At 39.0% G+C, this 24,089-nt stretch overlaps 1 protein-coding gene across 2 annotated transcripts; it reads left to right on the plus strand.

Annotated features, from left to right (window-relative positions):
- Nucleotides 1–5,734: 5,734 nt before the first annotated feature.
- DAZL (deleted in azoospermia like) lies at nucleotides 5,735–22,780 on the plus strand. 2 transcript variants are annotated; one of them, XM_048322533.1, is made up of 11 exons: nucleotides 5,735–5,898; nucleotides 8,711–8,845; nucleotides 9,180–9,271; nucleotides 10,639–10,690; nucleotides 14,066–14,132; nucleotides 14,457–14,590; nucleotides 15,922–16,002; nucleotides 16,785–16,841; nucleotides 17,886–17,987; nucleotides 18,720–18,818; nucleotides 19,559–22,780. In XM_048322533.1, exons 1-11 carry the CDS (start codon nucleotides 5,896–5,898, stop codon nucleotides 19,610–19,612), a joined length of 876 nt encoding a protein of 291 aa, XP_048178490.1. In that variant the 5' UTR covers nucleotides 5,735–5,895; the 3' UTR covers nucleotides 19,613–22,780. The 2 variants fall into 2 exon arrangements, with proteins under 2 accessions (XP_048178490.1, XP_048178500.1); XM_048322543.1 differs by having other exon boundaries at nucleotides 18,723–18,818.
- The last annotated feature ends 1,309 nt before the right edge of the window (nucleotides 22,781–24,089 follow it).

Raw genomic sequence — 24,089 nt, forward strand, 5'->3', positions numbered from 1 at the left:
TACTTCTTTCTATCAGCAAAAAATTGCAAGTTAAAGCCAGTTAAAATTTAATTGCTTTTCATTGTTTTTCTTCTTTCAAAGGTAAGGAAGGAACACATGTGACAGGTGACAATTCCACCTGTATCAAGTTCTTTAAATGCCTCTCCCACCCCACTTTTTAAAACAATTTCATAGTAAGTTTGAATATATAGCATTTCCTTGAACAAATCAAGAAAGTTTCTAAGACATCTCATGTTACATGACCTTTTGTAGCTAGCCCTCTGAGTAAAATTCCAACATTCTTGCTTGATTTAATGTCAAATCCACAATTCAGTGGCTTTTCACTGCTTCTTGGTTTGAAGTATGCTATTTTCACCAGCCTGGACAGTTTTCAGAGTATGCTTTTGCAGCTCAATCTTCGTTTTATGTTCAGCTCTAATGTTACAAGGAGCTATTTAAGAAAAAGGTGTCAAGCACAGTACAACCTGTTTACTTATATTGAATGACTGGTATCAGGCCTAAACACTTGAGTTAGCTCAGCCTGGTATCACCCCAGTATGAAAATCCACTGCCCAGAGCGTTGTTATTTCTGAGCACCCCTGTGTTATTCCTGTGGCTGTGCTAACCTCCACTTATCTGTGGCAGCCGTGAGGGGATCCATGTTTTGAAAAACTGTAAGCACAACAAAACTAAGAACACTCAGATTCTTACAGGAAGTTCCTCATTTCAAGCAGATCACTCACATAACTCCTATTAAGAAGTCAGGGATTGCCTATGCAATGGAGGAGACAAAATAAATGGTGTAAACTTTAATTTAGACAATTCAAAAGTTTCAGACAAGCAAGAGTTTTCTGAGCAAGTAACTGATGCTTCTGCAAATAAGGAAAGAAACAGTTCATTTTGGAAACAAGTATTTGAGAGCTTTGTTTCTTTTCTCCCCTGACAAAAAGTATTTCTTAACATTTGCTAAGTCCACTGCCACACCAACAGGGGACACCAGTCAGAAGGCATGATACAAATATCCTTGACGTCAGTCCTATTCAGGAAGGAAAGAAAATATCAAAAGCAGGCAATAAAATAGAGACTTTCTTTCTTTAGAGAAACATAATTAAATTGTGGGCAAATTGTATATATAAAGGCACTCAGAAGTATTAGAAACCTGCTTTGTTCTCTGACACTTCTACAACTCCAACAATGTATGTATAATCATCTATTAACATACTAATCTATAAAATTACCTCACTAAAGAAATTTCATTGTAGCAATGAAAGTTGACTGTGAGAAAATTTACTCCAGAACATTCAATATTACCTAGAGTAACTTCGTTATTTAAAGCACATAAGAGGTTTAAGCTGCTATTTATTTTTTAAATAAAATCAAGAACCTAAACTTAGAAACAGGAAAGGGCTACTCATGTGATGTAAAATCAGAAAGAACAACATACTGACTAAAATAAAAAAAAAATCTTGTTCTAATTTTGTTTTCCCACCAACATATAATAAGATTCTTGAAAGAAAAAAAAAAATCATCATTAAGGCTTCTGGCAAAATCTCTAAATGAAAGATGGCCTGATTTGCAAGTATTTTAGTATCCTATATATACATCTAGATCCAAATATACATTCCAGCAAAGACACTGCAAATGAAACTCACTCAAAACTTAATTAAAGCTTTTATACACATGGAACTGTTCCTGATTAATTCCATATGGGCCATTCTTAATACAGAAGTGCCTCATTCCATTTTGGTTAAAACAAACTGGTTTGTTCAGGAATGAGTCACCCAAAAATGGCATAAATCAGAATAATTTCTACACAATTTTAGTTACTTGTGACCAAACAGCATTAAAAAACCCAATCAGTAGGCTTTAAGTCCTATATTTAGAGGTCTATCTGTAGGGATCTCCTTTTAAACACATCTTGAATTAAGAATCTGATAAAAAATATTAATTTGGAATATTTTTACTTTTTAAAATAGACACAGGGAAAAAAAAGAAAATACATACTTGTGAAAAGACGCACAAGTCTTACGTTTCTGAAGTATGGCTTCAGGCCATACTTAGGTTTCAGGCGTTGTAAATGTCTCCCTCCTCTCAATTGATAAACAATTTGAACCTACTTGAGGGTCAGAACTGTTTCATAGTCATCAATAGTTGCACGGCAAAGACACATCAGAAGAGGAGACAGACACATCAGAAGATAGAGACAAAACCTCTCTTTTCCTCTTTGTGATGCAGTAAAGGAGCTCGATGCAATACCAGAAGCCTCACATGACTGTTAGTCAATACGTGCATAATATATATTCACGCACACAGCCTTTGTCTTGACACAAAGGAAGAAGAAAGCAAGAAAATGAAAGTGTCCCTGAAAAGGTTTTCCAGGAAGGTTTTCAGAGAGCTCAGGCCATAAGACTAGTATTGCAGATAACACAGTAGTATCACCACCTCATATTTTTGGCCTAACATCTGTCTAGACTGACTATACATTTATTGGTAAGATTTGTACATAGCCCACTCTCAGTATTTGCCATTCCTCTTTGTTTCCTTTGATTCAAACATTTTTGAATGCTTGAGAAGTTTTTTTGGCTGTCTTTTTTAATGACCAACCACCAAATGATATTGTGATCTTGTGGAGGATAAAAAAGGAAGGAATTTAAAGTGCACTTTATTTTTTATAATGCCTTACACATTAGCTTCGTGAGAGATACACCACAATGATAACCCTTATGTAGTCAACACCCTATGTATTTCTTACATTATTTAAATTTATTATTTTCACCTGGTAGAGAGAAGATTGAGAAGGATTTGGAAAATTGCATTACTCTCAAATCAAGTGCACTTAGGAGGGAGTTAATGACTTCTGGCTTAGAGAGTACAAACGCTGCAACAGACAAAATGTACTATACCACCAGAACTATCTGAACATATGTGTTGGCAAAAGTATGTTTAGGAAACTATTGTCTTTCCTAGAGGATTCTAGTTGCTTTAGAAAAGAGGCTTAGATATGAAGTTTGCAAAAGATTTTGTAGGATTTACTTACACAGCAAGAATTTTTGGCATAGTGTTTGCAATACAGATTGAAGGTAATTTTTTTCCCCAGTATATACATCTAAGCTGTGAGTTCTACTGCAAATGCAGTTATACTAAACAAGAATTATTTCTCCTTAGAGGAACACTACCTATTTCACCTTCTACTATTTGTCATGTAGACATGAACTGTGTTTAAATCCTCGGACTTCGGTCACACGGCCAGTACAAAAGCAGCTTTGTCTGCTAACCTATCAATTGTAGACAGTCACATGCAAATAATCCTCGGCCATCCAGTTACTGCTTGATTAAAAAGATCTTTAGTTAGTGGTCTAATGGCTCACTCAGTGCTCTTCACTCTCCAACAACCAACTACTTATCCCTGGTCTTCTTTTGTATGAGAAAGGAAAGCACCAGCCCAAAATGTCGTGTTTATTGTATATATTTCATTCTGCTACTGATCGCAAAAATCATTCAGCAAATGATCCACTACATTTTTAAGGATTTTACCATACTAGTGAGACTACAGATTGTGTTTTGCTTATGGAAACTCTACTAATGTTTTCAGTGCAAATTATAAAATTGTGGATTTTTTTTTAAAGGCAGATGTTCATCAGAACATTATGATATGTCCTCTTAAACAGCTACCCTGATGCAAACAGCAGCAAAGGAAACGTTAAAATTTTAACCAGATATAGAATTACCTTTTTAGCTTTTAGGGCTTTAAAGCCTGCTGTGAAATGCACGTGGCACTCTCTCCTCAGTAGGAGGTAAGAAACTCAGAAAACATACATTCAAATCCTATTTGGTAACCCAGCATCTTTTTCTTAGGCAAGCTTGCTGTCTAAAAATTGGGACCTTCTTCTCTTGTTCTTAATCTAATAGCTTGATATCTCTTTTATGTTCTCCTTTTTATGTTTACTTATCTCCTAAGAGTAGTTAGCTGCTTTAACTTTACAGAAAGAGTCAACATGATTCTCAAGAAAAGGTCCCAAAATTGCAGAAGAGTTATGAGAAATGCTACAAAAATTCAAATGCTATATAATACCTTTGCTATCCAGTTTTAGTTCTGCTTCTAGGAAGACTAAATCTAACCTGACTTAAAGCATGTAGTCCTGTACTTATGACTACTAAATTTCAATATGTAAGCACTACTGTCTGTAATCAGAAGCCTATCAGATTCCAAGCCAGACGCTCTCCTGGAATTACTTTGATTTACTAAACTAATTGATTTACCAATGTCCCAATTAAAGCAGAAAAAAAAAAAAAAAAGGTGTATTAAAGTGGTAAGTACTATATGGTGTAGCAGAATATAAAATTTGTTTCTTCATCTGTTACTTAGTGCATTTAACAAATAAATCTACTGAGTAATAACCATTCCAATAGCAATGTTGATAAAACAAGCTAAGACAATAATTTTCTACTCCACTGCCTCCACTCCTTTTGAGATTTGTGTATTGACAGCAGAACATAAATTACTCTCCCCTTTGTTTTAAGCAACAGATCTTCTCCAATTTTAGAAGCTAATATCGAGTGAAGGAAAACAGGACACAAACTTGACCCAAACCCATTTCAAAAAAGTTTGGAACAGCCTCACTTGTTGCCACCCTTAAGGCCAAATATGAATCCATTATATTAAAGTAAATACTATGCATTATTTTCCCCTTATTGTTGGAGCCCATTTTCAAAGTCTCAGCCATTTCAAATAAACGTATAGAAGATCTGATAAAGTATGGCAGAGCATGCCTTTTACTTAAGTAAGTGGGCATTAGCTGCAATGAAAGCCCAGGCATATGCTTACCTTTACATAATACTGCAACCCCAACAACTTTAACAAAACCTCTTCTACAGGTAACATAAATACATCTGTTGTGATCAGGGCTTTGTTATTGCTATTACCTAAACTAACTCTGGGTCCCATGTATATCCAGTGCAGCAGTGTACTTTGGATTCCTAATATAACATTTGGAAAAGGTGAACACTTGGTAAACTGTTTTGCTTTCTACTTCCATTTTCCATCCTTAACAAGGATCACTCCTATGTCTTTGCTATTAAAAAAACCCAAACCATAAATCAAACATCTTACTAATCTAGGCCAGTCAGAGGTTGGGTTAATTTTGGTGAGATGTCCATAAGCTTCCCTACTCCCTGGAACTTTCTAAAATCATTATCTGCTCTAAACATTTGATACCAGTAGCAAGCAGCTATTTAAAGCTAATTTCCAAATCCCATCTTATTACTGTAGAACCAGGAGAGCTTCCAGAGACGTTTCCTTCTAGAAAGGCCTTGGGCCACTGGTGATCAGACAGAAAGTTGGTATTCAGCACAGGTGGTCACAGGATAGAAACAGATTACTCTAGAACAGCTATATAACATCGGTTCATGAAGACATTAAAAAGAGAGCTACAGCTTTTGCCTCGAAGTGAGTTAAAGCCTCTACAAAAATGCAGCATTCTCAAATCTTCCACAAGCCAAGTGCAAGTTCTTGTCAAAATGGCAAGAGCTGCTGCTGCTATCACATGCACTTAACAGCAACTTTCAGCACAACAAGGCCACAAGCGATAGTCCCAACCTAACTGCCCCCCAAAAAGACAAGCCTCGGTATCCTCAATCCTTTGTCTTCTGAGACAAAGGCGCCATGTGGTGCAGGAGGGGACGAGCGTGAGTGAACAGAGCGGGTGTGGCCTCTTCCGTCCCAGCCCCCAATGGGGCTATTTAAGGAGAACGGGAATACCTCAGAGCTGCCTTTATCGACGTCCGTAACTCCATTTTGCGTTCAAAGGAAACCAACTGTCTGCACTTAGTTTTTCTCAAAAAGCTTTGTATTGGTTTAGTTTTAAAAGCCTTATTTATTTTTTAAGTGCGTGAGCGCAACCTCAGGTCCGGTGAACGATGGTGAGTGAACGTGGAAGGGCAGCTATGCTGGGGAGGTGGGAAGTGGGCTGGTGTAGGGCGTTTGAACACCGAGCTGCCGGTGGGGCTTCTGCTGGGTGATGTAGTGCCTTGGTGAGACTCCCCGCGGGCAGCGGAGTGGAGTAGTAACTTCTTTAGGTTGTTCTTGGGGTGAGAAATGGGAATGCTCACAGCCCGGAGTAGTGCCGCCTTGTAACGCGGTGAGGCGGCTGAACCTCTGAGGGCTGCTAGCATTTTAAGTATTACGAAGGGTTTTCAAGTCTTACGAGGCGAGCGGTTAAGGTCAGGGAGGGACTACCGCAATTGAAAGGCTGGGGACTTGTGGAGGGGAACCTGTAGCTCGTAGCCGTCGGCGTTACGGTCCGGTGAAAGCTTGGCGACGGAAGACGCTTCACACCCCTGAGCCGCCATTTCGTGACGGCGCTAACATGGCGCCGTTCCGCACGGCCGGGGAGCGCTCCTCCGCCTGCCCGTGGCGGGGGTACCCGCTGAGCCCGCAGTGCGGCAGGCGGGGGCTTGCGCGCAGTTTCCGTTGCCCTGAGCGCCAAACCCGCCTGCTCATGCGCCGTCGGCGCGGGGCAGCCGAGGTGTGAGGGCGTAAAATGGCGGCCGTTGGCGGCGGCGCCGCGCGCGGGGCCCCACGAGCGGCGCCCGGCTCACCCCAAGTTCCCCGGCCCGGCGTCCCTCACCCCCGCCAGAGCGAAGGCCCGGCGGGCGCCATGCAGGCGGCGGGAGCTGCGGGCTCCTGAGCTCGCACCAACATGCTGCTTGCTGTTTGTTCTTTTTATTTGAGAAAATAAAAAAATTTGTGACTGTAGCGCTGACGCTTCAAACACTGTACGTGTAAGGTGGTGGGCTTTTTGTTTGTCTAGGTTATTAAATTATTTTTTTTTATACAGGAAAAGTTGTGCCTCGTAAGTGCGTAGCGTGCAGTGCTGGGCTGAGGGCTCCACTTAGTGCCCAGCGGGAAGGCTGCGGCGCCAGCCGTGTTCTTCCCTCAGGCAGCGGCGCCGTCACGAAGACCGCCCTCAGCGCCCGCACCGCGGGACGTGGGTCACGGGGTTCAAATGTTTCAACTGAAAAAAAAAAAAAAAACCAAAAACGCTTGCTTTAAACAAAGAATGTGTTGAAGCCGGGGAGAAGACACAGAAATCGTGGGCTTGTGTGGCCAAGAAAAAGGGGTTTTCGTTTCCTCGATGAGCATAAAACTGAGTGATGTTTGTAGTAACACTTGGGTTGGTGGGTAGGTAGGTATTTCCTCCAGCTGGCCCAACGATCATCCTTTTCCACCTTTTCTTTTGCCGAAAGTCTGTAGGTAGTCTCACAACTACTGTAAGGAGAACCACAATATATCAGTTTTCCGGGATCAATTTAAACTTCATGCTTGCAGGAATAATAGATAGCAAACAGATTAATTTCATTTTATGACGAGAGAAGAAAAAGCACCTATTAATTCAGGTAAGCTGAAAAACTGAATAAACCCTAATATTCCTGACATCTAGAAATTTGATTTCAAAGCGACTTCATGAGATAAGGCAAATCAGACTCCTTTTAGAGTAATATTAAAGGCTTGAGTCACTTTAGCTGATTATATAATTCTGGTGTAGCCAATTCATCACTGGCAGGATTTCCCACTTGAAAACTTGAGGTGGTTTAGGCTTTGGACAATGGTTCAGCAGCAGTGTGAGTTCTTTGCGCATAGGGTATGTAGAAGAACAGTCATTTATGTAGTGCTATGTTGATAAAATTATTTGGGTTTAGATATGACAGTAATTTTTTTGAATTGGAAAAGGTTTTGCATTGCAGTACTGAAAACTTGAAAAGTGGCTTTGGAGAGAGGTTTTTTTTTTTGTTGGTTTTTTTTTGGTTTTTTTGTTTTTTTGGTTTTTTTTTTTTTGTTCTAGGAGACTAAACTGTGCGTTTTTCATCTCCTTTTCAAGTTCTAGGAAATACATGTATTAATAAATCTTATTTCTGATGTTGAACATCTTGCCAGAATGCCTAAGTAGTCTGTTTATTCTTTCTTTCAGGTACTTAATGTGTAAGAGTGTTAAATAAGTGAATTTTCTTAGAAAATTCCGCATCATTAGCATGAGACGTGAACACTGCACTTCCATGGCAGCCAAGGCCATGTGTGACAGGTGTAGCAGCAGTATCTGTGCTACCAGATTCCTTGTGCTGGTTCTGGCACTTGCTGGGTGCCTCTGCTGAGAGCTCTTTCCTGTTCTATGCTGCCAGGGAGCTTGCACAGCAGAGTGAATACTTCTAGCTTGGTTTGCTGAAACATCCAGAAAGAAAGAAGTAGAAGCAACAGTTAGGTTAGCTTGAGGGTGCTGTGGAGTTGCCATCTCAGATTTCAGTTCGAATGCCCTTTAGCTGTGTATGCAGCCAAACAATAGCAGAATATCAGGTGGGTGAAAAACTGCTCACTTCATGTTGATCTTCCTGCCAGATTTTGTAGAGCCAGTTTAATTTGAACTGAAAAGTGTTAGAACCTCTTGTGCAAGAGGAGGTGCAGCAAGAGAGATGGGGTAAACCCTGGTAGTAGCAACATTAGTCACAAAATTTGATACAGTCTGGCAGGGCTACTTAAAAGTAGTCTAGACTAGGTCTAGATTTAAATTTTTAAAACTTCTTGGAATAATTACTTCATTTTTTTTTCTCAATGAATGATCCATTTGTGCTGTTAAAATTCCTTGTCCCAGCCTGTATCTGTACGAAGCTGCAGACATTATGATATCTTAAAAGTGTAATATAGTTGACTAAAATAAGTATTTCTGTTTAAATTTTTTAGGCAGCCCATGTGGAGACCCAGTGTTCAAGCGCCACGGAGGGCAGCGCCTATTCGGCAACAGTCAGTCAGGGCTATGTTTTACCAGAAGGAAAAATCATGCCAAACACAGTCTTTGTTGGTGGAATTGACATAAAGGTATTTATATACTTGTAATTGTTTAGAATGGGTGTAGGGTACTTCAGTGGAAAAGAAATGGGAATTTTAACTCCTGTTTTGGTGTGGATTTTTTTACTTGTTTGTGGTGGGTTTTTTTTTTTTTTTTTTGGTTTGGTGGGTTTTTTTCCATGTGTGCATTTGCCAATCTTGAAGGTGTTCAATTGTCATGGGAGATCTGGAATATGTCTTCCAAAACAAACCTTTAGTTCTTAAGGTAGTGGAAAATGGGTTTTAAAAATGGTACTGTCCGTTTTAAATCAGTTCTAAGCAGTTGAACATGTTTGAAGATGTTTGAGACCTTGTTTTCTTTTAGATGAACGAAGCAGAAATTCGGAGTGTCTTTGAACAATATGGTACTGTGAAGGAGGTCAAAGTCATCACTGACAGAACTGGTGTTTCAAAGGGGTGAGTAAAATGAGTAGTTGTTTTAAGTTGCTGCTTATGGGGACATCATTCTGTAGTAGGTGATACGAGCAGATACTTAGCAACACACTTGACATGCTTAAGCCTTAATACTAGCTACAGTTTTCTGTTGTGGTGAGTTAACACTGTGAAACCAGTAAATCTGTACTGCCCCTGACTAAATCTGTATAATCTTACGAAGAATAGTATGAATTTTCTGACTTCAGTCTCACCCTTCAGGGAAAAGAACCTCTTTGTCACTTAACCATTGGAAACCTAACTTGTGTTATGCTTACCCAACCAGTTCTTTTGTAAGACTCTCCTGATGGCTAGAGTAGTTAAAAATCTGGAGACAATTCAGGATGGTTAAGAGAATTAAAATGGTTTATTCAGTGCAGTGAGTCTGCACTCTCCTGACACTTGGGAATAAGTTCTAGAGTAAAACAGCCCAAACTTGTTTGGGTGAAGAGTGAAACTAAGTATGTGAACAAAGTTGAAATAAGGGAAATTCCCTTTGGATATATAGAAAAGTTCTGGATTACTGTGGTGAAACCTGTAAATAAGAAGATGAAGGGTCTTACCCTGAGTTCTGGGGAAGCCATCCCAGTTTTGAGGTTATCCCTCCTTATGAGAAGGATACTGTATCTTCTTAAGGTGCCTTCCAGCCCAGTTTTTTTAAGGTTCTACGCATAGATCCTAAAATGTTTTTTTTCTTCAGCATGTATAGCAATGGAAGAGCTGGAAGTAAAATGCATTTTCTCATATCCCTTGCTAGTCCTCAAAGTGAACCCTACTGTGCAGTTAGCCAGTGTATGTTAAGAGTATTGGTAATGAATTGACTTATTCCATTAATGGGATACAATTGTAACTATAATGCTCTGAAATGATCTTAATTGTATAGAGCAGATAAATTAGGGAGGGAGTGAAATAAATTGAAAAACCTCTTCAAGAATTGCTTCCCTCACTAGTGTCACTCTTCCTATAATGCCTGCTTTCATCCAGACCTCTGTAGCAAATACAAAATTTGATAAGTCAAAATCTTAATTAATCTTACTTAATCTTTTAGCTTTCTAAGTTGCTAATGCCAACAGCACTACTTGTTTTGAGTAGTTAAAATGGAAAAATAGCCCTTATTTTTATTTCATAGTATTCTAAAATCTGGCATTTGGTTTCTTTCATCTGGTCCAGTAGTAGATACAGCTAGTTAGCAGTAAATAGATTTTTATGCTGAATCATAAACTAATGTCCTAGTTGATAATTTTTATGTGCCATAGAGTGTACTTGGCACTTTGTTAACTGGTCTTGTTCAAAAGAATTTGGCTAACAATCAAGTGCAACTGATGACTGAACAGTCTGTTCTTCCGTTTTAGGTATGGATTTGTGTCTTTCCTTGACAATGTGGATGTTCAAAAGATAGTTGAGGTAAGCTCTTTGTCTAAATTATCCAAAGAAGTTGATGTATGAAGATTAGAGACAAATTTGGGGAAGCCAAGTTATGTACCCTGTAGAGTAAGTTGGGACACACAAAGTCTAGGGCTGCCCAAAAAGTAAACTTGCTAAAATGTATACTGGTGGTAAAATCTTTATGTATTTGCTTAAGTAAGAAAAAAAATTAGTTTTCAGGTAATTAGTTGTTAGCCTGGTGATCTTGAACATCTCATGTCATTCTGTTCCTGATTTGCTCTAATTTATTTATGTGCTTGAAAGCCTTGAGTGTGTTTGGCTGCTTGCTTTTTATAGTGGATGGTTGTCATAGAACCCTTGTGCTTATAGCAGAAATGCAGACATTTAGTTATTGGGATGTCTTGGTTTAAGGTAATTCAAGTGGGATACTCTATAATGAGTAATCTCCTCTTTAGGTTAACCAATCCCTTTCCACCAATAAGGAGAAATAAATATGGATAGATATAAGTGAAAAAATAAGTTTACTAATAAAGGCGTAAATAGCAACAGGCAAAAAAATAACAGTAATAGTCACCAGTTACAAAGTTGCTGAAATTGCTTGGACTCTCTGGGAACAAAGAGAAACTTTAAAATGGTGGAGTGACACCTCCCCCGAAATGGTGGCCTCTACAGCTGGAGTGTGGCTCCAGAGACTAAGGGAAGATGGTGACAGCCCTCTTCCCCCCTTCTTACCTCTCCATTTGCAAATGCAGCTGGCACAGTCTGGCAGCTGGTACTTGGCCAAGGGCTAGAACTCATGGAGGGGTTTACTTTCCTCTTGGCAGCAGACAGTCAGGCAAGGCAGCTGGGCTGGGTGCCTTCGCTTCTGCAGGGCCACTCCATGGTGGCTGCAGACAGGCAGTTGTGGAATTCACCTTGAGCCAGTCCAAGATGCAAGCGAGAAACAAACGAGGGGGTGAAAAAACCCCCAGAGCAGGGCCTCTGCCTTGAGCAAAGACCATGAGGCAAGAGAGAGCACTCTCCCTGTTTGCTCTGATTTCTTAAAAGGCTGGGGCGCTCACCCTGCTCTGCCCCATGGTTCTGTTTTCTGGCTCCAGTGTCTTTAGAGACAGTAACAATTTTGGGCACAGGTAGATGAAATACAATAACATTTTGGGTTATACAGGGCATGGGAATAACAGTATCATGGAAGACGGTATTAGTTGTTTACTTTATGTCTCAGTAGTTGAAATAGGTTTCTCTTGCAGTATTTCTGCATTTGGATGCTACCTGGAGTGCAAGTATTTTTTAAGCCTCTTAGACTGTGCTGCAGCTGTTCCCATGTCATCATATGGTCTTCCTATAGCTAACACGGGAGATGAAAGGGTAGAACTGTTACAGCCCTTCTGGTCTTGGGAGTTTGGTATCAGAGAAATTTTAAATCTTCGTGCTTATAATGAGATCAGTTACTTGGTTTTGATAGACTTGAGCAGGTCACAAACCACTGACAAAGCTTTTATTTTTCCCCTCTTTCTCCCCAGACCGAATACAGTAACTGTGAAAATAACATGTATTGAAATACTTGCCTCTTTGAAGTCTTTGCCTCAGAAAACTCCTGTGTCTCTGGAGGATGAGCAGTCTCTCGTTTGGTTCTGAGGCTTAGATAGGGAAGTAGATCAGATAGATGTGCCAGTTACAAATGTAGTGTTCTGTGATGTGCAGATGTGTTTACTGGCCATCCAGCTCCAAAAGTGGGAAGAGAACATGTTTGAATAAAGGGGAGAGTAGTAAAACCCCAGCAGGAGGTTCTTGATTCTCACCAAAAAATTTTAAGAGCTTGCTGTTCTTTAATGGCATGATGACAAAAATATATAGTGGCTGCTGTACTGAGCAACAGACTTCATCTGAGAACACCTTTTTCTTTTTACTAGGGATTACATTTATTATGCTATGTCAGTGTGGATTGCTTGCTCTGAGGTAACAATTCCTGTGGAGACCTCTTAAATAGCACTGACATTTCAGCCATGTACATTGCTGATTTTCTGCATGTGTTTCTTCAAAACTGGAGCCTGCAGTGTTCCTCTATTAATAGAGTACTCACTGATGTGACTTCATATACCAGAGGTGTCTTGGAAGACCCAGAGGCATGTGGTTGATTTTCTTTTTCAGTGCACATTTCAGGTCTGCAGGCAGTACAAATTACTGCCATGTCAGGAAGAAACACGTTCAGATAAAAATCATCTTGAAAACCTGTTGGCTTTTGGAGGGGATGGAAGAAAGGAGGAAATTACCATTGGTGGTGTGGAGCTCAAATTGTTAAGGAAAGATTACCTCACTAAATCACTTCTGGCCTTATCTGCACTGAGTGGTCACAGTGTTTTCTGTAAATGAATGACATAGAGCCTCTCTGTGGCTAAAATTACTCTTGGTGCCTGTGTTCATCTGCCTGGCTTTGTAGCCATGTTCAGCCTGACAGTATTTTTCTTCTGCTTTAAGTCTGTAACTGCACTCTGGTCTGTTTGCAGTTCAGTACAGAAAGCTGTCTTCTGGTTTGAGGGGAGGCCTGTCTCCTAGGAGTTCTCATTGTTGAGGTGGGAAAAGTGGTTGTGTGATATTGGGCATAACAGGATTGCAGGATTAATTTAAAAATGCCCAAAATCAACCAACCAGAAGACACCTTCCCCTGAAGGAAAAAAAAAAAATCAAAAACTAATTCACCTGTCAAACTAGTCTGGGTATTGCACCTTTTTTTTGCCCCCATATATCTCTTGAATCATCTTCTCATACTGATAGAAATTAGAACAAACAAGATGCTTTTATATCATTATATTTTTGCTTATTTTTGCAGGCAGCAATAAAGTTGCTTTTGTCCAAAGCACTCCCTTCAGTAGAAATAGGAGAAAATTGCAAAACCATGTATTTTCTTCTGAAGCAGGCACTTCTCTAGAGTCACGCATGATGGAGAATCTGGACAAACTGTCTGCATCCAATACTGACTTTAATGCGTAGTACTAAAATTGTGGTAACAGGGCTAAACCAAAAATCTAGAAACCTTAAGACTGTGGTCATTCTGTCAATACTCTCATTGAGCCAAGAATAGTTGAAAGTTGTGTATAAAACTGCAGGGCCGACAGTCTCTGATACATAGTTGCAAACTCGTAGTAGTACATGTTGCTGCTAGGGCAAGTGATACATAATTTTGGAGGGTCGGTGAGTAAGCAGATGGCTGAGCTGAGGGTGCTGCAGGACATCAGAGATAAGAGGCTTACGGTGTTGAGGGAGAAGGCTGGAGGCTGTTGAGCCTTTATGGGAGTTGATGTACTGTGGTGTAGAAGCAGAGCCCAGTCTCTTTAAAACCTCGTGAACCACTCACCTTGCTGATTCCCAGCTTACAGAGAATAACCTGTCTTTCAGTCACAAATCAACTTCCATGGTAAAAAGCTGAAACTGGGGCCAGCAATCAGAAAACAACAAAACTCAAGTAAGTATATCTAAATAAATTTGTTCATATTGCAGGCATTATAACAATTTTTTTTCTTAATTATACATCAGTGTCCTTGCAAATACTTTATCTGATGCAATATGTACATTTCAGTGAAACCCTGGTTCTGACTTCTATGACCTCATATGTATGATACTGTTTTAATAATAAAGACTCAGGTTGGTAGCACAATACAATACAGTTGATATTGAGTTAAGTTTTAGAGTCAAAACCCTTAAAGTTTTTTCAGCTTGAACTCAGATTCCTAATGAAACACATGTAGTAATGTCTTAATACTCTTTTTTTTATCTGCTTCAAAACAAGATTCCTGTGTGCAGCCCAGACAATTAGTTCTTGGTCCTCCCCCACCACAGTTTCAGAGTGTGTGGGGTAATCAGACTGTGGAGACGTACATGCAGCCTCCAGCCGTAATGAACCCTGTAACACCCTATGTTCAGGTAAGACTGCACGTGGTGCTGATTTTGAATCACAATTAAAAATTTTTGAAGATGCAAGCATGTACAACTTCTGGAGTATGTATTGAGATTCCAATCTGATCTTGTCAGTTCTCATATTACCTTCCCCAGTAAGAAGCACCCAGCTTCAAGCCACTTCAAAGGAATGCCAGGATCCTTGAAAAATTGATTCAGTGATATTAACTCTTTATAAAACAAGAGGAAGATAACCTTTGAGAATGAGAACTGTTGAAAGTGGAGGGAAGATTGAGTTATTTAGTAGTTCTTAAGTGATCTTATTGCCTGTCATAGATGCACTTCACAAATGGAGATATTTAATGTATTGCTCTCCTGCTTCAGAATAAGCTACAAAATTTAAAATGTATTTTTGTAAAGTTAGTGTGGGATCAGATGTTCTCTGGTACCTTTCTGTCCTGCTAGCCAAACATATCCTTGGTTTTGAACTGCTGTTGTGTTATAAGAACATTGTTACAGCATCTGCTGTTCATAGCTGTGACCAGCACTGTATTGCCTGCAGGACATCACTGTACTGGTACTTCAGATAAGCATTTCTACTGAGGTGTGGGTACTGTGCTTCTGGCCTGCATATGAGTCCCATGCTGTGAATGGACCAGATTAGACTCTCTTGCTGCATTAGCTTGTAGGATATGGCAGTGCAATGGGGCAGTACTGACTACAAACTGAGCCTGTTTTGTGTATTTTAAGCAAAGAGGAAGAGCAGACTTGCTGCAAGGCAGAGAGCTTGATGATATTATTCTTGCTGATTCTCTTTAAGTTTATTAATTTAAGGGGATTATTTCTCCTAAATGTTGGAATGTGTCTTTAATTATTCTCTGAAGAATCTCAGAAGGTTCCAGGTTAACACTGTCAGGGTACTTACAGGGAAGGAATACAGGAAATGGTCTTAATTGCAGTACTTGGCTTCCTTTGCCTCCTAGAAACTGATCCTTCAGACTGTACCCCATTATTTCATAGCAGTTAGCCTGCTTCAGGTCTACTCCTTGAAGTTTATGGCATGACTTGCAGTTCTAAAATGACTTAAAAGATCAGTTACAAGCAGATATGGGATTTTTAGATATATAAGACACTTGAAATCCCACTTTGTAGACATTATTAGTGCCTGAAGTGCTGAAGCAAGCCCTGTGGGAAATCTAAGGGTTGCTTTAAAATTGTGAGTCTAGTCTGCACAGGAATTGAAATAACAGTGTAACTACATACTTCTAAAAATGTGCTCCTGGCTAATACCTCTACAAATACCATACTTGTATCTTGCTTCAAACTTGCAGTTTTTTTAAGAAAAGCTTTATTTTCAGCCCTATCAATACAGTTCATCACCAACTGTACTGCTAAAGCAGCAAGTTCCCATCGGGTGTCAACCGGCTTACAACTATCAGGTATGTAAAATTTTAGTAGAAGCAGAAGGGCTGATACCTGACAAAACTGGAATGAGGTGTTAACTGGAGTCTGATCTTTCTGTGTTTCTCATTCTTAAAATTCTATTTTCTGTCAGTTCTCCTTCACAGCTACCAAAGAAAAACAAAATACATGAGAACTTTTAAATAACTTAGCGTACTCTTTCATTTTTATTGTTTCATTTACTGTTATTTCTTAAATATACAGTGATAAAACAACTTCCAAATGAGAAAAAAGTACATGGATTAGTAGTACTTTTTCTTCTGGGAGGAAGCTTTGCATTTGTACATGCTGTAGTGTGGGGTGTTAGGTACTTGGAATCAGAGTCTTATCAGATGATACAATGTGGGAAGTATGGGGGGGTGGGGGGGATGTGCTCTTGCACTACAAAACATCAGAGAAGGTGCTTAGCTGATAGTTATGTTAGAGCTCAGAAACGAAATGTGCAGCTAAGTCCTGTTACTGAAATGAAACTAGGAGTAACTGGAAGCAACTAGGAGTTTGAGATTTGTTTTCAGCGTAGGTACTTTGACTTCCCTTATTTTCCTAATATTTAGAAATATTTTTAATTTTTTTGCAACTTGGAACGAGGAGACAGTTAAATAAAATAAGGTATCTTGCTGGAGGTAAGACTATGTATGGAGTACTGTTTTGTGAAAAATCAAGACATGAAATGCTATTAATGGTGGCTTCTGCAGAGCAGTTACTTCTCAATGTTGGAAATAAATGAATAAGAGGTGGTTCTTGTCCAATTTTTTTTAAGGCTCAACCACAATGGCTTGCTGGGGAGCAAAGAAATTATGTTATGCCTCCACCTCCGGTAAGTCTACAAAGTTAGGTTTCTGAAACTGTCTTAAATAGCACATTGTTTTTACAGCTTGATACCAGTCTGTTGTCTGGATCTGTGTAATCTGGTCTACAAAAATCTGTAATTGCTGATGAGAGTATGTAGTTTTTTAGCATTTTTACTGATGTGCTTTTTTTGAGTTACCTGGCAGAACAGATCTTTGGCATTATTCTACATGTTCTAGTCACTGAACTCTGGAATTTTAGCCTAACTGGAATTGGTTTTCCAGGCAGAGTTGAAGGAAAAATAAGTTAACCTGATGTACAATCTTTTTTTAAACTTTAGAAGTCTCAGTGTTCTTTGCAAATACTGATGAATTTCTTGGCTCCTTTCAACAGGTTTTAAAAATCATTTCCCAGGCTGCTACAAACTGTAGATGGTGCTGCTGGCTTCTAAAAAAATTCCTTGCTTTCTGTGACTTTATATGAGTAGTGTTCACAAGAAAGGGGAGAAAATACTCTGTATTTGTTTAACAATGTTGGAATTTAAACTTGCCCCTGGACATTTTTGTATTCTTTAGGTATTTTTATTGACTGCAGTTTTGATTAAGTGTTTAAAAGCTGTAATATATAATTTTATTCTGAATGGTATTCTTTTTCTGAAAGCAACCAGAAGTCACTGAAATATTGATTACACTATTGGCTTGAGATAAGTTTTTTTTAATAACATCCATGAATGTGATACGGCCATAGTATATCATGTTACAATTCAATAGTAGCAGGTCAAAATGTTTTTACAGTAGGTGTGCATGGGGATTTCACTGTTAAATGTTACAATCTTGATTATAGGAGCAGACAACTGTTCTAGAACTACCTCAGATAAGCAACTTTACCATATCATTCTAAACTGTCTTAATAAAACAGATCATGATACAGTATTTCCCCCACTCATGAAACTTTTATCAAAAGGTGCAAAGATAAAGTTGGCACAGTTTATGGATAGATGAGAATCAATGACACCACAACGATGCGTGTTTTCCCAGTTACTGAAACATTGTAATATTTAAAAACTCTATAGGTGTATACTTCAGTAAACTATCATGGCACCGAGGATCCAGGATTTATACAGATGGAATGTGCTGTTCCAGAACTCCTGCCGTTGCCTAACAGCCCACAAAAGGTAAGTGCTTTCTCAAAACTTTAATGTTCTTTACCATAAATCCTATTCCCAGAAATTTGCACATGAGAGTTATTTAGCTTTGTCAAGAGCCTTGAACAGATATCCTAGAAATCAAGGTTATAGTTGCTACTTTCAGCCAGTTGTTTAGTCCACTGTATCTGATTTCTGTGTACAGCTTCAGAAGTCTCACGTTTCCTTGAAACTGTTAGTGTTTGTTTGCAGTGCTAAGGGCTGGATAAAATGTGTGTTCTACTTGATTAAGTCTGCTGCCAAGACTTTGCTTAATCTGTGGAAATTCCAGGGAAAATTCCAGGTACTAAAAAAGCAGATTAGGTAGAACTGCCTGCTGTCTTAGGTAGATTTATTTTAAGCTTCAAATATCTGAGTTGGTAACTTTCTCCCTTTCTCACTGTTTTGTGGAAGGTGACCCCAGTTGAGCCAACAGTTGGCTCTGAATTCAGTTTTCTAAAGGAGACTTCATTTCTCAGCTGTCGGCCTAATCCACAAGTGAACTGGCATCATGTCAGAATTGTTATGCTGTAATACTGAAGGGGGATAATGAGTTACTAATATTAAAAGATTAGGATGGAGAAAAAAATTATAAATACCTCAGGGAACACAAGGGAGTTGAGGAATCCTGATTGCCAAGTAAACCCTGTGACACACTGGCATTGCTAGCTTGTAGCCCTAACTAAGAAAATCAGTATTGATGCACCTATAACTGTATTTCAGAAGTCTGTGGACAGGGGCATGCAAACGGTATTATCCTGTATGTCTAGTCCTGAGAACCAGCTGATAAATGATTTTGCATCACAAGACAACAATGTAAAGGTATGTAGTGAAAGCAAAATTATATCCCTGAAACATAGCTGACTTTCAATGTGTTCACCTACAGGATACCATAAAGATGAAGGGATTCATACCTGTTAATGCCACTTGAATTTTTTTTTCCTTGTACATGCTCTGGGATGTGTGGGTTTGGCTCTCAGTAGCTTAATGGTGGAAGGAAGTGCTGAAATTGGAGTCAGTGGGTTTAATCAGGACAGCATAAAAAATTGCTGAACAGTTAATGAACAATTAGAGCATAAGTGTGGCTAGTCATTTTTCAGTGACATGGCTTAAAAAGGAGTAGATTACTCCCTAGTTTGGACAGAGGATGTTGCTTTTAAACCTTGTCTGTACAGTGAAGTACCTATGGTGGATGGTGGCTAGTTATGCTTTGTCTCTGCTTTAACCAATAAATCGTAGTCCAGGTTGGTAGATGGTTGTCATTTTTTTTTGCTGTATGTGTTCAGTCTTTGTAGATTTGCAATTTCTGATTCCATTCTAAGTCATGTGTAATTTCAGGTTATTAATTTCTAAGACCTTGCTTCCTTTTTGTAGAAGGACAGATATGAACTAGACAGGTAGGTGTACTCTGAAACAGGAATGCAGAAAAGCTGTGTTTTCTCAGTTTTGGAGAGGGGTGAATAGAGTACAGGGTATCTGGAGATAGTTTCATGACAACTTTGGTTGCTTTATTCTGATAAATTAATTTTTTTTTTCTTATCTTCCCTTCTGTCCCATCCCAGGAGAGTAAGACATACCACTTCAGAAGAGGAAGGACAGTACACAAAAATGTTTGATCAACGAAGACTTCAGAGTATCTAAATTAATTAACTAGATGTTACTAGCAATACAGAGTGTAATATTTCTCAAAGTTACTTCAAGTACGTTTGTGCTCATGTTCTACCTGTTTTGATACTGTTGTTGTTGCTTGAGTAGTTTGAAGTTCAAAGTTGTAAGAGGTGACAAACTTCAGTGCTACTGTTGTGTGCTTCCCCTGACAACTGACTGGAATGTTAGAGAGTTTATATGTTTGCTGCATGTGGATTTTTCTCTGAGCTTTAAGGTACAGTTTGCATATTACACATGGTTTTTCATTAACTACAATTTCACTCATACTGACCAGTTAACTCCTGCAGTTCAAAAATGGAAGTAGTTATTTGCCCAAGAGATTGTATTTTAAGACTGAACTCTTAAATCAGTGCAGAAGATGATGATAAGTTGTAACTGAGCTGGAGCTGTGTAAGTCCTGGTTGCCTTTAGATGACATAATCAGTGTGGTTATGTTCACTGATGACAGTCTATGTACCTGCAGTCTTGAGCATCACTACTATTTTTGGGTAAGTAATGAAGAGAATCCTAAAATTCCTGTATGTAACTTCAAATGCAAGAATGTTATCTGTATTGGACCCTCAGTCAGCCAATACAGGACTTTTTACTTGGAAAATCTTAGCAATAACTGTATTTTAAACTTCTGAGAAAATACTGCACTTATGAGCCTTTGTTATGTGATGCAGAGTATGTGTAAGACTGTTTTAATAATCATGTAGATTTTAGGTGTGTATTGTGAAACAGTGAAATAAATTTTTACTTTTCCTTGGTTTCCTAAACTTCTGGTGTGACAAATCTAAATAATAACTTACTATTCTATGTGAGATTTCCAGTTACTATAAATCTATAGTAACCTTAATTTTGTGTAGATACTAGTTGAAGTTTTGAAAGAATAGAATTGAGAACTGTATTCAGTCTTGTATGTTGGGTCCTACCTTTGCTTTTTTTCTCCTACTCAAACATCTCAGTCTCTCCAGATGATAAAAGAAAATTAGTCTTCTCCTGTTAAGGACGTATGTATGAGGTTGTTTAGAATGTCATGTTCAGCTTCAGATTTCCAGAAGGCTTAGAGGTAGTAATGGCTAGGCAAAGACTTGGCCAGAAACATGTTAGTGAAATGTCTAGAAGGGAACTGAACATGTAAGGGGGGAATATGGCTAGAGCAAATGTCCAAGGACTGCTGCTCAGGAGTGTTCTGGATAAAACTTTATTAAAGTAGGGTGGGGGAGAATGGGGGTAAGTTTTTTTTGAGCCACTTTATGCAGCTTTGTACCAATGTTCTGATAGCATAAATTAACCTGGAAAAAGCAAATCCCATACCGGTTTCTCTACTCACTGTTTCACGTCACTGAAGATAGTATTAAGCATTCCATGATGCTGATTTGCTGTGTTTTTCCCGGACTGCTATTTAAAGGTAGTGGCTTGGTAAATGCTTAACTTCTGTGTCAGCAGCTTTTTTTGCAAGGTTTTTCTAGTCTTGATTCAGGACCCTGTCCTTTCCAACTCCCAGTACCTAAACAGCTGGCATGTGCTTTCAAAGCTGTGATGTCAGTTTATTGATAAAAGATAGTTGTTTCTTTGCAAACACAGATGTCTTTTTCGTTTAATGCTTTAGGTTGGGTTGGTTGCCCCAGGCTTTACTTAAAGCTTTCTGCTGTAGCTCTAAGAAAATACAAAGTGCCATATGCATAGCTGTCTCATTGAAGAATCCCACCACCAAAAGAAGAGATTAGACTAGAAGATACCTATGCAGAGTGCGTATTTTCTGTTTATTTGACCGAGTGTTATGCACAGGACCATCTGGTGAGCAAGTGGATTGTATAGTGGGTTTGAAATGCTGGTACAGGCCTCCTGAGTGGTTTTATCACAGGGGAATGCATAACCAAGGCCTCCCTACAAGTACCACTTATTTTTTTCTTCCATTAGATCACACTGTGCTGGTTCTGCTAGCTGCTTACCTGTAGAGAACTGGTTTGTTTTTTTCTTTAGTTGTAACTAAACCCATGCATTTTTAATGTTTTTTTGAAGTACCCTATAACATAACATTAACATAAAGCATAACACAAAACCAATAGGTAGATCTTTCCTGTTGCATTGAAACATCTGTTTAATATTGCTGTGACTGAAGGCATGTCCAAAATCGGTGCATGGTTGGAGCATTTTGCAAATTTGTACCTCTTGTATTCTCAAATCGAGTGGAGCATGTTAACTGAACTAGCAGGCAGTAGTGAGTTTTTGTGGATCTGCATTTGCTTGCACACAGTATTTACATTCTGTGATACTCAAAAGCTTTGGGTGTACCTTAAATATTAAGACAGCTCTTTGTCAAAAGAAACAATGGCTTAGACAAGATAGAAAAATACAATGCTTGCATTTAATTGGTATTCTAGAGCTATGACGCTTGGTTTGTGTTACGGTTCTTGCCTGAAGTACCCCAGTTTGCTGTCTGATGGCCTTTTCATATCTTTTTACCCACTTGGCCATCTGACAGAATTATTCTTGGAATGAGACAGCCAGACAGATGGTATTCTTGGATCTCCATTAGAATGATTGTCTGGCACAGACACTAATTCCCTGTCAAAATGGAAATATTTTTTCCTTTCCTAGGTATGTGTGCTACACCAAGCTGATAAACTATATTAATCTGAAGGTGGTGTGATCCTTTATTGCTACAAAGAAACAAAAGGGTTTTCCCTTAATTGTATTTCACAGGGTTTTTTTGTATGCCTTACTGAGAGATTTTTGAAGTTGTCTAACAGGTCTACACTCTGTATTCCTTGCAGGAATGACTTTGTAAACCATTATTTTAAGATAGATGTATAATTTAAGAGCTCTAATGTCTGCCACTTGGTTGCTAAGAAAGTTTAAAAGAAAGTGATCCCAAGCTATTAAGAAAATTGAGGTTTCTTCAGATGGAATATGCATCTCGAAAATCCTGAAGTAGCTTTACAACCCAGATGGATTCTTACTTCCTGCTTTGTTTCTACTCTAAAGTTTGGGCTGAACCTTGGGGGGACAAGTTCACATACTGTAACTTCTTTTAAGGAAGAAGGTCTCCCCCGAGTTTAAAAAGGCCTTTGTTACTGTCCCAGTGACTGCTCAGGGTTCAACTTTGGTGAATAAATGTGTAAAGAGTTTGTTTGTTTGTTTTTGTTTGTGGGGGTTTTGTTTGGGGTGGCTGTTCTGTTTTGGTGGGGTTTTTTTTGTTTTGTTTTGGTTTTTTTTTTTTCCCCCCCAGTGGTGTGAAATGTGTAGTGGGTGCTCAACACAAACATGAAAAAGGGTTTTCTACTCCTTTACCTTAAGGTTGTGAGACTGTAGAAAGTACAGTAATGAGGGCAGGATTTATATTTAAAAACATGTTGCTGTAGAATATTTATGCTGCTAGTCCTAAAGCAGTTACTGCATGGATAGTTTTTCTGATTTTAATTATCTCTAAACTTCTGAATATGTAGTCAAATAAAGATGCATGTTGTAGTTAATACATTGCTGATGTAGTGTGGGATATTAGAAGTACTGCTTGTGAGACAGTACTGATGTGTCAGCAGTACCCTTTCTCAGGGTATGTGTATCATACCCTTTAAGCTTCTGTTCACCTGTTCCTGTAAGTAGCTGTTCAAATTTCAGGGTATTGTTTGCACTATTTGGTGTTTATATTAGATGACCTTAAAAGATCCTTTCCATCCCAAATGGCTTTAAGATTCTGTCAAGGAGTCTGCGTTCCTCTTCCCCTATCCCCATTCAGGATCACTCTGAACTTAACCTCTTTAGGCTGTCTTAAATTTAGAGGAATAATGTTTTCCTGTGTGGTGCCTTTTATTGGCTAGAACAAACCTAAACTCTCTTCTCCCCCATTACTTTGTGCTTGTTCCTCTATGAATGAATGTTCAAGGAATTCTTAAACTTCTTGTAAAGTCTTCCTAGAACAATTTAGGATTAAACCCACCAATTAAAATAGAGGTTGTCTTCTTTTCCTGGAAAAGAATTTCTGCTTAGAACTGTAAATTAATTCATAGTTCATTTCTTAGGATGGCTTGAGTTGGAAGGGCTCTCTAAAGGTCATCTAGTGAATCCTCTTGCAATGAGCAGGGAATATATTCAACTAGATAAAGTAATTCAGAGCCCCATCCACACTGACTGTAAATGTTACCAGGGATGGGACATCACCACTCCTGGGCAACCTGTTCTGGGGTCTGATGGACCTCATGGAAGAAAATTTCTCCATTCTGTCCAGTATAAATCTGCCATCTTAGTTTAAAACCATTACTGCTTCTGTCTCAACAGGCCCTACTAAAATGTCTCAGTCTTTCTTCGAGGTTCCCTTTAGTATTGGAAGACCTCAATAGTGTCTCCCTGGAGTCTTCCCCTCTCTAGGGTGAGCAATCCTACTGCCCTCTGCCTGACTTCATAGGAGAGGTCCTCCAGCCCTCTGATGATCTCTATAGC

The sequence above is a fragment of the Corvus hawaiiensis genome, chromosome 1, assembly GCF_020740725.1.
Source record: "Corvus hawaiiensis isolate bCorHaw1 chromosome 1, bCorHaw1.pri.cur, whole genome shotgun sequence".
NCBI lineage: Eukaryota > Metazoa > Chordata > Aves > Passeriformes > Corvidae > Corvus > Corvus hawaiiensis.